Genomic DNA, 13,681 nt, shown 5'->3' on the forward strand with positions numbered 1-13,681 from the left:
TTATCACACAAACCCCTAAAACTATTAGAATATCCACACCAGAACTTAATAGGGTCAAGAGAGTTTTAACAGATTGCAAATGATTTCAGCACTGCTGGAGACACTACATACAAAACAACAACAATCTGCCAGCCTGAACGCTTGTCATGCTATAGCTGAGCCATGCTGTAATAATATAGGAAGAAAAAGTTGACAACGCCATCAGCACCTTTTTAAGTGAGATTGACTGTTCTCTTCCAGTTACCTCAACTTGGCTGAATTCGGTGTCAATTAGTTATAACACATATGCTAAAGCTGCACTACTACCTAATTACCAGCAAAAATGATGATACAGGAAAAATGGGTTTTGGTTCCTTAGGGTCCTCCAATCTATTTAGAGCCGGTGCAATATGTTAGGCCAGCTTCCCTGAGGCCTCGGTAGGGCATCAATGTCAGTAGAATTGTGTTGCTCGCTTATTTCAAAGGATACCAAACAAGCTTCTCAGAAAGCATCGTAAACAGAAATACATACTGAAATGTTAAGGGTCCTTCCATATAAACAAGTAGAAACTATATATGTTTGTGCGGCTATATCATTTCAATAGGAGGCATTCCTTCAAAAAGAAGGGAGGACCAAGGCACTCTTCATATAATTCATTAAAATGCCTTTATTTGTATGGCATGTTCAATGGAAACAAAGATTAAAAACGCTGACGTGTTGTTTCGGCCGCATGGCCTTCGTCAGGGGAGTACAAAGATATGATAACGCAAGGTCCTCTTTTTGAACAGCTTTTTCTAAATCAACCCTAGTAAGCAATACTATGCACATTAAAAAGTGAAATACTGCAGATACCGTACCTTATCAAAAATGCAAATCAAAGTTTGACCCATCAGAACCCCTAGAAACCTTGAATATGACTGGGCAAGGTGGTAAGAATAGGAGAGCCATCTATTTTATAGTACACTAGACCCCAGAAAACACGGACCACCGCAGTCCTTATCGCAAACAAAATCATTTCAGAAGCGCACGTTGTCGTCAGCAAATGGAGGGGCCAGGAGGTTGAGGGTGGTCTCATGGTCTAAAAATTAATATAGCCTTGGTACTGATGATGCCGATTTATCTGGTGGCTAAATCTGTCATTAGATCAACTGATGATTTTCCAGCCCTAATCTCCTAGTGCAGCCTCCATACCCCTATATCTCCATAACCCTATATCTCCCACTGCATTATAATGCCATCAGCATTATCATTGAATTGTAAAAAACGGGTTCTGACTAATTCAGAGTCATGCAGAGTAGAAGCATCAATGCCAAAGAGAAATAAATCCTTTCATCAGTGGGACTCCATTTCTCCCAGAGTCTCACTGCCCTCATAAAACAAGCCACACATCTGCTGCCCTTCCAGGAAGAACACCCGATGTGCCATAATAAGCAATACGCAAAGAAGATCAAAAGATGCCCATCCGTCCCTATGCAAATGTGTCTCTCACCGTCTACCAGCCAGGCCAGCAGAGGACACATTACCAGTGTTCATAGTAATCTCCTCCAGAGCTGGATCTCACATCCACACTGCCAGTCACATTCATCAGCAGTAGGCTGTCTGTCTGATTAAACACAACAATCCTCCGTTGGACTGCATTTCCGCGTCAGACTTAAATAGGAGCCCCAGCGGAATGACCGTTCTTCACAACAATATTTTATGTCCAAAACTGTGAAAAACAGTTACATTTACATTTACATTGGATTTGTATTTTGTACATTTAGCAGACACTTTTATCCAGAGCGACTTAAAGTCAGTGCATTCAACTTACAGTAAGTAGTTCGGTAAGACAACCACGTAATCACAATTATTGTAATTGTGGTGAACTGGTAATAAGAGAAGCGCCTTCGTCTGGTATGGGTTATAATGTCCGTTGTATGAAACTCCTCACTCATCTCCTCCGATATCAATACTGCTCATTGTCATTGCTTTAAAATCATTAATCATTCATCAATTTTAGTTAACTGCATTTAGGTTTCCCCACAATTACATGACGGAAATTACCCCCATTCATCTCCTTAGACATCTATCTCAGCAATAAATGATTCAGTGTATACACGGATCTTGTATCGGTTAGTTGGCATACATTAATGTTTCACACTGCGTCACGTTTTAGATCTGTGGAAACTAGCTGCTGTGTGACCAGAGTGAAGAAAATGCTGCAGGAAAGAGGAGACCCAGAATGATTCTGTGGCAGCATGTTTGGGAATTGATTTAACTTACCAGATGGGAAAACAATACCCCGCTAAAAGGCTGAGCTATTTGGGTCCCTATTTGGGTGACTCCTCATCCTGTCTCCTGCTGAAAGTCACCTACTCAGGTGTATAATAGCCAACGTTCTCCTTTTTTACCTCCACCGGGGTGATGAATGGCACAATCCGAATCATCATGTTAGATACTTCTGATGATCTGATGACATATCCAGCCTAGTCATGTGATCTCAAGATTATTCTATCACAACACAAGATGGTTTAACGTTATAATATAATGTTAACATACACACAAATGCACACACACATGCTTACTCTAGAAATAAGTTACAAGCAAATAGAACTCGGAGTAAAACAGGCCAATCATTTCCTAGTCCTGGTTTCATGTGGTCAGGAGACTATTCACACCTTTCATTGTCATTAGGAAGGATTGTTATGGCAGACAGACTCTGGTGTGTTGATTGAATAGAGAATTCCCCAGTTCATTCCCTCTGCCAGTACACGGATCACATCAGACCACGTGCATGATTGTGGAAAGCTGCCAGGATAAACAGTGTTGCGTACACTATGTGCATCTCTCAGGTTGGTGGTAAATCACACTGAAAAGCACTGGGTGATGTGCCATAAGAGCATTTAGGGGTGCATTTGACCTATGGTTTAAGACATGTTATTCAGTGCTATACATATCCTAAACAATTGCGTTATCAGTTGCGTTACCGAGTTGTATACACTAGGCACAAATGGCAAACAACGGACTGAAACAAGGAGGGACTTTCTGAACGTGTCCAATACGAAATATAGTGTGCACTAATGAACACAACCCAGTTACCGCCTCCTCCCTGTGTGAGTTGTAGATCATTTGCAGGCAGGTTGGGATAACTGAAAGTGGCAGGTTCAGGAGAACACAAAGGTCTAATAGTGTACATTAGTGTCTCTCCTAGTGATTGGAGGTCTATCATTAATTTCAGTCGGTGGGCTCAAGTTTCCCTTCAAGTGTCAATCTAGCAGCCCCTTCAGCCCCTAAGGAGCTGCCTCAGCCCCCAAGCATGATCACTGTCTTCAGACTGGCAGAAGGTCAAATGAGATTTCCAGCGTTTTTACCATGGTCCCATTGAATGTCAGATTCCAGGCCACAGAGAAATGCTGATCTTACTGATATTGTGGCCTTTAAGGATAATACACCTGTCATGGAAAAAAAGCTTTTATCAAGCTGAGTATGAATGCAGAAGCTCAGCGAGCAAAGCAATTGTGTGATTCCTAAGATGCACAGATATGAGGTTTAGGAAAATAATGTGGTAACTGAAAGATTTGATAGTCTTACAATTTCACATTTTCCCAAAGGTCTGCAGAAACAAAACTGATAAGGGAAATTGATTCTTAATTTAATTAATATATATTCAATGTGTTGACAATAGTAAGTGAAGTCTAAATTGTGACAGATCAGATATATCTGAATTCGTGTTACTTTGCATACTATACACATGATGACCGTACATCACCTTGGCATTGCAAACTATAATTTTCCTTCCAATGCTTTTCAAGTATGGATAAAAATAGATATCATTCCTTACCAATGACTGCACAAGGTCAATGTCTTGCCAGTCCTGTAGAAGTATTGTGCCTGTGTGAATACATAGATACAGCGCTGTACTGATATCAGTTCCCATTTCAAGATGATGGAAATTTCATTAGATTCTATTTCCACCATCAATAATTGAAAAGATGGCTGCACATCGAGCCATTATTGATTGCTAAAGGTCTACAGCTGTGTGATCTCCGTCTTGGAATACTTCTCTGTACAGAAGCATTCTGACGAGAAAGAGAAGTCTTAAAGTACTTTTATAAGGGTGGGTTTAGGACAGTTAGCTATGAGTAGTACTTCCTTTAAACATAGGACCTTCAGTACTCACTCAAACTATTTAGGATCTTTATAGGTACGTTACATTAATGAAAACAAAAGTGATATAGGCACACGTTTTTGTTATTTTGCTCAGCAGACGCGTCTTAAGGTTAAATGCTAGTGCGACGAGGGGAGAAACATTCCCATATTAAAAACATTCAACACTGATCTTCATTTTTTTGGGTTCGCTATGAATCCCAACATTTAGAGAGAAAAACAGCAGTTCCAGATGGAGCAGGCTATACATGAGTCATGACACTCTCCACGGTTATCGTGCTAATACAATGTGACATGGTTGTTGCAGGGCTGTGTTGCGGAGGCCATACACAACCGCACCGGGGCATAGCCAATCAAGAGGGGAATATGTAAGGGGAGGGAAGGCATACTAACCCTTTGTTTGGAGTCTGTTGGCCATGTGGCCATATCTCGCCTCCGTTAAGACTGCCCTAAGCTAGTCATCATGGCCTACTTTCATCTTTAATCAGTGTCCTCTAAGTCATCAAGATGAACACCAATTTCAAGTGCATCTTGCTGTATGTGTTTTGCTAGCAAGCCAGCTAGCTGATATTTGTCATCCAATGGGCTGAAATAGCTAATTGCTGGCAAAAGCTAATTGGAAGTAAAACAGATGGTTTGGTGGCTGTTGGATTGGATTCAAGAGGGTCCCCCATGAAATGGAGATATGAATTCATATGTGGACATGTAGGGCGACTGGCCAAGGCGTGTGTTCGTGATGTTCAGTGCTCCATCTGCTACCTACTGTACTCAGTGTTAATTAGCTTTTTGTCAGATGATAATTACAGAGAGCCTGTCAAGAACAGCTTTTATATCAGGCCCATTTGATCGAAGACTTCTGCAAAATCTACTAATCTAATTCAAACCTGATATGTTTTAATTTAATCCGATCATTATTCTGATAGGATGGCTTCTTTCTAATAAACGTCTGACCTTGGCAAACGCTAAATGTGTTTTGCGACATACTGGGAGTAACCAAAGAGGCTAAGATCAATAAAAAATGCATGCACCTCTTTTTGAGCGCATCCATCCAGGTCTCCCGAAGCAGCCAACTGTGAGTGCCCCTGTGTCCCCCCCGTCGCCCCCACCCTCCCCATCACCCTGCAGCGGGGAGACGGCCCTCCAGCTCCTCAAAGGGGAGTCACCTTTGAAACCCTGCACCCACGCATACCTCAGCAGCACGGCTAGCTATGCTGGGACTGTTATATATTTAACTTCAGCGTGCTGCTCAGTGTCAAGCTTCCCTTTGTACTCACTCATTCAGTCCCAAAGTACTATTACACCCGTCGGAATAGGATCGTTTTACAAAGCCCAGCAAAGGAAGGCATTTATCTCATTGATTAGGAATCTTCTTTGAGAGGGAAGACGTTGTGATTTCGGATTCATCTCCTCTCACAACTATATACTGTTCAACACCGAGATGAGCGATAATGTGCCTGTGGCGACGGTTTTGGATGTGTATCTCACTGCGGTCTCGATTGTCCTTTTTCGAAGCATACGCATGAACAGCTTCACTTTTCAGCTTTTTTTTGCGGGGGCAAAGAGCTAGAGATGTGTTGCTGATGATGTCGTCACCGGGCATTTCAAGACCCCCCCCCCCCCCCCCCCCCCCCCCCCCTCCTGGGAACATGACACAGTATGAAAACCAAATTAGAGATCCTTATATTAAGCATGACTATTCCCATATGCAGTTTTATACTAACATGTCGGCATGACTATGATTCATTTGATAGTATCGCGCTCCTGTAGACGGTGAGTGAGCAAGCAAGAGGGAGCACCTGAGGTCTAACACCATCGAGTTGTGAGTCATGATTTAATATTGGCCAGGCACACTTCCTCCATTTCCTGTGCCGTGACACTATCGCCTATTCATCCTTATGCTCAACTATTTCTCTATGTTGTCAACACTGGTTCAGCCCTATTGTGGCTAATGTCATTTCCACTCGGTGAAATGTGATAGGCTTTAGCTAAATGCTTTAGCAAAAATGGGGTCGACAAACAACTCGCGTCGATAGGCCCATTGCTCTCAAGGATGTCATGAATCTTGCATTTGTGTTCCCGTCTACGGGAGCCTGTGGATTGTGCCCTTCCATGGCCCTGTAATGCATTTACGCGGTAAGCCGCTCACTCCCAGTCACCGCAGTGTCATCCTTGACATCTTTATTCATGAGCCCTGCGCCTCACTCTAGACTCCTCTGAGAAGTATTAAGAGACCTGTCTCGAGGCACGGGAGGGAGGGAGAGCGAGTGTAATGATTAAGTTTGAATGTGTCGCATGGCTTTTACTCTGCTCCCATTCCTTATTAACCATGATTGACACATTGAGTTTATACAGAACTACACGGAGACTAAAGTGACTTTAAAACCCTGCTCTTCAGAGAGGTACTCCTCACCAATGGCTCCCTAGGGTACTTTGTGTTATTGTCTTTCTCCAGGATTCTAAAACAATCTATTCGACTTACTCGAGGAACATCTGGCTCTGATTCCCACGTGATTAGCAGAAATATGCCTAGGCTGATGACTGCTGCTGCTGGAAGATAAAAAATGGAACTATTTTGATTTTTCGGTGAATCTACAGTCATTTTTCACTATGCACATATATAGTGAACAAGCAGAGAATAAGTTGGGTTAAACGTTCTTTATTGCCGTGAGCCGGGGGAACAAAAAAATATGACCTGCCTTCCTGTCATCATATACTATCCCTTGAAAAGAGGAGCGACACTGCAATGACTTTGAGGGGTGAATTATACTGACCAAAAAGCGCACTGCCTGACAATGGCAGGAGGTGGCATTACATTTTTAGATGTATGTCATTGAGCAGCAACTTCCTTTTAATTCACTGCGACTACACAGTACTGCTGCCTGCACTGAACACGGTTCATATCATGTCTAGAGTCAAGCTAAAAAAGCACTGAACCCATGTGGGGATAGTGGCCCAAGAAAATGGTACCCAAAGAGGACTGAAGGTCCTCGCCAGAACAGTCAAACAAGGATAGACGAGATAATAACCACATCTGCTTTTTGGATTACATCTAGAGGAGTCAAGGACCTTGAACGTATGCTGGAATAACAATGCCTCATAGACATAATGCACAGTACAGTTAGAATGAAACCTGGTGTCACCCCTCACAGGGATGAAGCTCAATACGGTAGCTCACATGTCCTTTCCTTGCTCAGTTCATGTGCTCAGGAAAAGCCATAGAATTAGGAATTCGAATAGGATCTCTATGGGAAAAACTCGGAACCGACAGTTAAATCTAATTGAGAGGAAAACAGAAACGCCCACCTTTTGAAGCTGGGGCGGCATCCCAAATGGCACCCTATTCCCATAAGGATCTGGTCCAAAGTAGTGCAGTATGTAGGGAATAGGGCACTATTTGGGATTCAGCCCTGGTTCCAGTCTGATGACGGTACATTGATTACTGGATTAATTGTTTTTGTTCACTCTCATAGATTTCTCTACAAGGGTTGTGACTGGGCATGGCCCGTCTCGCCACTGTTGAGATATTTTACAGGATGGTATGCAAATACTGCAGTAATTCATTGATTTATCGTCATTGTGAAACAAGACTACATTGATTCGCTGTTAGCTATTTGTATCGTCATTACAATCGTCTGGAACAGCCTTGGAGGAAGGCGGGTGAGTCGCGGCATATTGTGCTCTAGACCAGAGTGAACTGAGACAGCACTTTCCTTTCCTCTGTCAGTCACAGACAACACACTACTCCCTACCGTGCCATGGCAGCTGACCAAGCCCCATTGACCTTGTCAGAGTCAAGATCCACTCTCTCTGCTGCATGTGTCTTAGTGACAACTAGGACCAAGAGAAGGTACAAACTACCATATTGCCACTGACAGTCTCTACTATACATACAATTGGAAATTGATAATATGCTGGTTCATGCTCCTAGATGCTGTATATCACTATAATACCTCTCCGATGCCAAGGTCTTCAATAAATTGGAATGTTCAGCTTTCTGGCATTGTCTGCCAAGCAACTGATTACACCTCCATTATGCAATGGCATTTAAAAAAAATAAAAAATCAAGCCAGATATCACTGTCAAAGGTTATCTTGCTTCCTCGCTTAGAGTATAATAACATTTACTGAAACTCTCACATCATACCTCATCAAAACAATGATATCCATAATGGTTTAAGACCTACATTGTTATTGTTGGTAGCTAAATACAATATTTTCCAAAGTAGCGTTGTTCAGTAAATGCAAAGGAAGATCCACATTCTACATAGATAGGGGAAATGGCTATTGATAGTCCTTTCCTATAAATGTTAATTGCTTATAAATGTTGTTTGCTCCATCCACATGAATAGCGACGTTTATTGCACAGGTCAATGGAGACACTTTCTTAATTGAAGGAAAAGCTCTCATTACTTCTCATTGTCAAGTGCACTGTCAAAACTGTATAACCTCATCTCTACTGTGTTCACCGATTCTCTCATATCTGCACATGTAATCAAAACAAGGTTGCATCTCAAATGGCACCATATTCCCTTTGTAGTGCGCTAGAACCCAAAGGGCTCTAGTCAAAAGTAGTGCACTATAAAGAGAACAGAGTGCCATTTGGGACTCACATCGAGGTGGACGTCTTGCGGTGGGACTGTAACTTATGACAGCATGTCACACCTAGTGTATAAAGGCCACCTCTCTGTTGCTGGCCCGGCTGACTGACTCACCATCTTTGCGATGATATGTGATTTCCACCTTGCGCTCCTCTGAGCCCATCAGAGCCTGGTCCACCTGGCTGATGGCATGTGTGTCAGTGTGCTCGCCGTGGAGGAATTCACAGGTGCACGGCTTCTGCATGACGTCTGGTCTGGAGTAGCCAGTCATCTCACAGAAGCCATCGTTACAGTAGATGATTGCACAGTTCTGCACCCGGGCATTGGCTATGACAAATTTCCTATCTGCAAGAAAAAGGAAACAAAAACTCACAATGCTATCAAACCAATTGGTTTGTAGTGTCTAGATTTGAGGTTTATGAACATTTTAAGAGTATTTGTAAATTGAAGACAGTCCAGTATTTGATATCATTAATACAAATGTGGCATAATTTGAAATAACTGTCGAGAAGTTGTCAAATAGCACTTGATTTATGAGAACATCCATTGACTTAGACTAAAGCATAACAGAATACATTCTTGACACTGCTTGATGTGTTCCTCTAACGCATTCTTTAAATGAACAAACCCATTCTTAATTGGAGGAATATGAACGTTAATTCATACGATCCAACAGCTTTTAAAACCTAACTTTATGCCCACTCTATACCCACTTTTACAAACAGACTAACATAACACACGCGCCACAACGCGAAGAACAACACTTTAGATTAGCACGAGGATACCAAGGATGTTATACTTACTCTGTCCCTCGAATTTCCGTATTATTATCCCAAGAAATGTATTTTGTGGCGCAACGTGACCTCTTCGTACAGGCATGATTATTCCGTGCTCTTGTGTAAAGGCGCTTTCGCAATGAGACCCTGAAGTTACTGTTGTTGCCTCTTGCTGATATTTCCTTTGTCACAAATCATTCTCGGCGCACTCACCTTGCACTTTAAATGACCTTTCCCAAATTCACTTGAATACACTTCAGCCAGCATGCATACCAGAGCATTTGAATGACTCCTTGCCGATACTACGGAATCGGGGAGGATTTCTGCTTTGGTCAGATATAGTTTGTAAACCATTTCTAGTTGAAGATGGATGCGATGTTGACGTTCTCTGTGGCGATGTGGTGGACAAGAATAGAGGACAGGGGCTGATATGCCAGGGGGAGTGACGTTACCCCCCTAAGGGCTTAGTGCACAGCGCTACCACCTCGGGTAAGGTTAATTTGCAGTGCTGAGAAACTACAGTCAAGCAATCTCGACCTGTACATACAGTATGTCGTGTTCAGTGCGTAGGGAATATGTGCGCTATGAGTTAGATATTTTGTCCTTGCTATCTGTGATCCTTGGGACGTCGTCCCTGCCAATTTTGAAGTTGAAATGTAACATGGTTAAGGTTGGAATTAGGGTAAGGTTAGGGTAAGAGTAGGGTTTAGGGTAGGACGTCCTAAGGACCCCTGATAGCGCTAACCTTGGCATCTTTGAGCCACGTGGTTTTTATTTACGTAGAGTATATATGTTATATCATCCACTGACAGTATAGGCTATATATTCACGAAAAAGGCTTTGCTCGGTGAGTTCACAGGTACAAAAATAATGAAGCCACAACGAGAAATTAAAGATGTACTTTATCCACAGTATGTGTCATGCCATTACTGGGCAGCTTGAGCTTTACATTTCGAAATGACAACATGAAAGCGTTCTGTAACAGCTCGTGAGAAGCCTATGCTGTTATAGCACACGAGGACTTGTCCATGGTGCTGAAGTTTCAGACGCTAGATTTCCTTATATAAAATACTCTTTAACACTGTTTTTGGCGTTTTTATTTTATTTACATTGTTATGTCTTATTGTGTAGCAAAACAATTCAAATGTACTCAATGAGTGTTACATTTGAACTCGTGAAATCCCTAAATGACCAATCGGCAGCTCTGCTAATCTCTGTGTAAACAAATGCAAATGTGTGCAGAATGAAAAGCCCTTCTTACTGTCCTGCAACATCTGTCCTTATATTTCAGTAGGAACGCACCACCCATCTTCTCCAGTAAAACAACATATTCAATAGATGGCATGTGTACTGCACTGTCCCCTTCTTTTTTTATGCCTCCTTTCATTATAAGCGTTTACTTGTGGTGTGTAAAATCTTGCATCATATTTTGTCTTCCAGCGTTCTTTTTAGAGGGCTATTTTAATCTCATTCTGGTATGTATATCCGAGTATTTGAACTGCATGCAAATGCACAATATAGCACATGCAAGACATCTACAAGTAGCTGACAAAATCATGTCAACACTTGCTTCCACACAGGTGTTGATCCTGCGTTAATTAAGCAAATAACATCCCATCATGCTTAGGGTCATGTATAAAACTGCTGGGAAGGCCATTATTTTGGCTAGCATGGCTATGCCCCCTATAGGATGACAATGCCTCCATCCACAGGGCACGAGTGGTCACTGAATGGTTTGATTATCATGAACATCATGTAAACCAAATGCCATGGCCGTCTCAGTAACCAGTCAACCCAATTGAACACTTATGGGAGATTCTGGAGCGGCGCCCGAGACAGAGTTTTCCACCACCATCAACAAAACACAAAATTATGGAATTTCTTGTCGAAGAATGGCATTCCATCCTTCCAATAGAGTTCCAGACACTTGTAGAATCTATGCCAAGGTGCATTGAAGCTGTTCTGGCTCGTGGTGGCCCAGCGCCCTATTTAAGCCACTTCATGTTGGATGTTTCCTTTATTTTGTCTGTTACCTGTATATTATCTTGTAAACGATATGCAGCTGCGTACACTATTAGTTATTGTAATGCTATTGGTCACGTTAACAGCTGAGCACTCCTTTTTCCCAAGACCGGTAAAAGGCACAGCTTCTTTGTGAAACTTAGTTTCTCAGGCATTTAAAAACAAATGTAATCAGTGACAGTTCTTCACAAGTCTCAATTAAGCCATATTTTGGCTTCTGGCAAAACATATTTATAGACCCAGAGTGAATGTATGTGTATTTTTGCTTTGACCTGATGTGTTGTGATCTCTGCAAGGCGTGGTGGTTCTGCTGTGGCTAAGCAGAGCTGTTGGTGTGTCTTACAGGAAAACACAGCCTCCCTCTGGCTTTAAAGCTGTATCTGTGGGCTTTTATTCAATCACAGTTGCATTAAGGGAATCGCGAGGCCTCACCCATTACTCATTCTACAGTTACACTGGGACCCTGCAGATATGTACCAGGCCTGGTCATCATTCACCCACAATCAAGTTATGAGTTATAAAATAATAAAATGGCGTGTGTTTTGATGTCATCCGTACTGTTGTACAATTAAAGCTGAATTTGTTATGTTGAAACGGATTCATTCTTAGAACAGTGCAAGACACTACAAAATGACTTGTATTTACTCTAGAGATGGGGCCAGAATATGACTAATGCACATATCTTAGTCACGGGTGTGTTTGATTTATATGATCAAATATGCTGAGTGTTCACGGCAGAGGAGAACCGACGGGTGGGTGAGGGGTAATATTTACTGATCTCGTTTGAGTGTTCTACACAAAGCAAGCAGTCTCCCACCGACGCCCTAGTGCCCTTGGGTATGGACATTACAGACCCTCCAATCTGGCCCCTTATCTCTCAGCAGTCAGCATCCTGAGTGTGAAAGACAGGAAATAGCTCCAGCAGTGCCTATGACGGCTGGCGCTCACTTTGATTGCAAACCATGACATGGTAAGGGCACCTACTTACCAGCGGTGGTTTGATGTCTCTAATGGCTGCTGGTTACTGAAGTCCTAATTAGTCGTATATAAACAGGTTAATCTGGGATTGGTACATGCATTATTTTTAAATCCCAGATTGCCCCATTAACTAAGTTACTGTCATTAAAAGAATATGATGCATATGATGCATTGCAGAAGAAAATCTACTGTCTGTACTGTCTATACTGCTTGAGAGATGTCAGAGACTAACAGTACTACGGGAGTAGAGGTATTGGGGTTTATAACATTGACAAACAGATACCGCCAGTGAGCGAAATTACATGACTATTCTCCCTTGTGTGATGCTGCACACACATCCCTAGGTCCTCGTCTATGACATTGCAGGGAGTGGTTACTCTGATCTATTGTTCCCATGTGGATCACTATGCAGTCTGGAGTAGTCTGACATTAAGACTGGCATTAAAAGCCCCACTAACAGCCTGTAGTGGAAGGCTGCATAGGAATATGGTTAGCATCATTCAGCTAAGGACATTGATCATCAGCCCGACGGGTGCTCTTTAAACCTTGAAAGTGAGCAAAGCGATGTAAACCTCCTGATAATAAAGTAAAGACTGTACCCAGCACTGTTCATGCTTGTTCTATTTATATTTGTAGGACTTTTAAGACCGGTATACAGTGAGCTTAATGGATAATGTACCTTCAACAGTAGATCATCAAACAGGATCCCATGTATACTGTATATTAGTTTTTATGGATGTGTTCTGGATATTGCATGGCTGTTTTGATATTAAGCATTTTCCCCCATGACAGACTGTCACTGTTCATTCATTTTCCCCTTAATCTCAGAGAATTTAGAGCAATTTGAAAACAGCAGCCAGTGCCTAATCCAGCTCTCACGGCAGGCAGAGAGGCAGGGACTGCATCTCTGTCCCCTGCAGTGTCCGCCCCTGCTGCTCTCCTGTCTCTCTCTCTCACACACACACAATCTCCACTGATTAGGGCGACCCTGGTAACACAGCACAGCAGAGGGCTTACTCATTGTCCATATAAACCATTACTGTCCCATCTTGGAGAATAATCTACCGGCGCAAAACACAAAATAGAGTGCTGTGCTTATACCCCACATCCTGCAAGCAGCCAAAACCATCTGCAATGAATGAGATAAAAAGAAAAACAGAATGAACAACAAGAGCTGACTCA

At 42.3% G+C, this 13,681-nt stretch overlaps 1 protein-coding gene across 1 annotated transcript in view; it reads right to left on the reverse strand.

The window, feature by feature from the left end:
- LOC106581803 (voltage-gated inwardly rectifying potassium channel KCNH7) overlaps positions 1 to 9,884 on the reverse strand; it is a 53,730-nt gene extending 43,846 nt beyond the window's left edge. Inside the window, exons 1-2 of the mRNA XM_045704631.2 lie at positions 9,527 to 9,884; positions 8,838 to 9,068 (exon numbers count right to left, since the gene is read on the reverse strand). Coding sequence (XP_045560587.1) covers positions 8,838 to 9,068; positions 9,527 to 9,602 — 307 coding nt within the window. The 5' untranslated portion in view covers positions 9,603 to 9,884. The remainder of the gene's footprint in view (positions 1 to 8,837; positions 9,069 to 9,526) is intronic.
- Positions 9,885 to 13,681: the final 3,797 nt, after the last annotated feature.

Source organism: Salmo salar, chromosome 21 (assembly GCF_965601325.2).
Source record: "Salmo salar chromosome 21, fSalSal1, whole genome shotgun sequence".
Taxonomy (NCBI): Eukaryota; Metazoa; Chordata; class Actinopteri; order Salmoniformes; family Salmonidae; genus Salmo; species Salmo salar.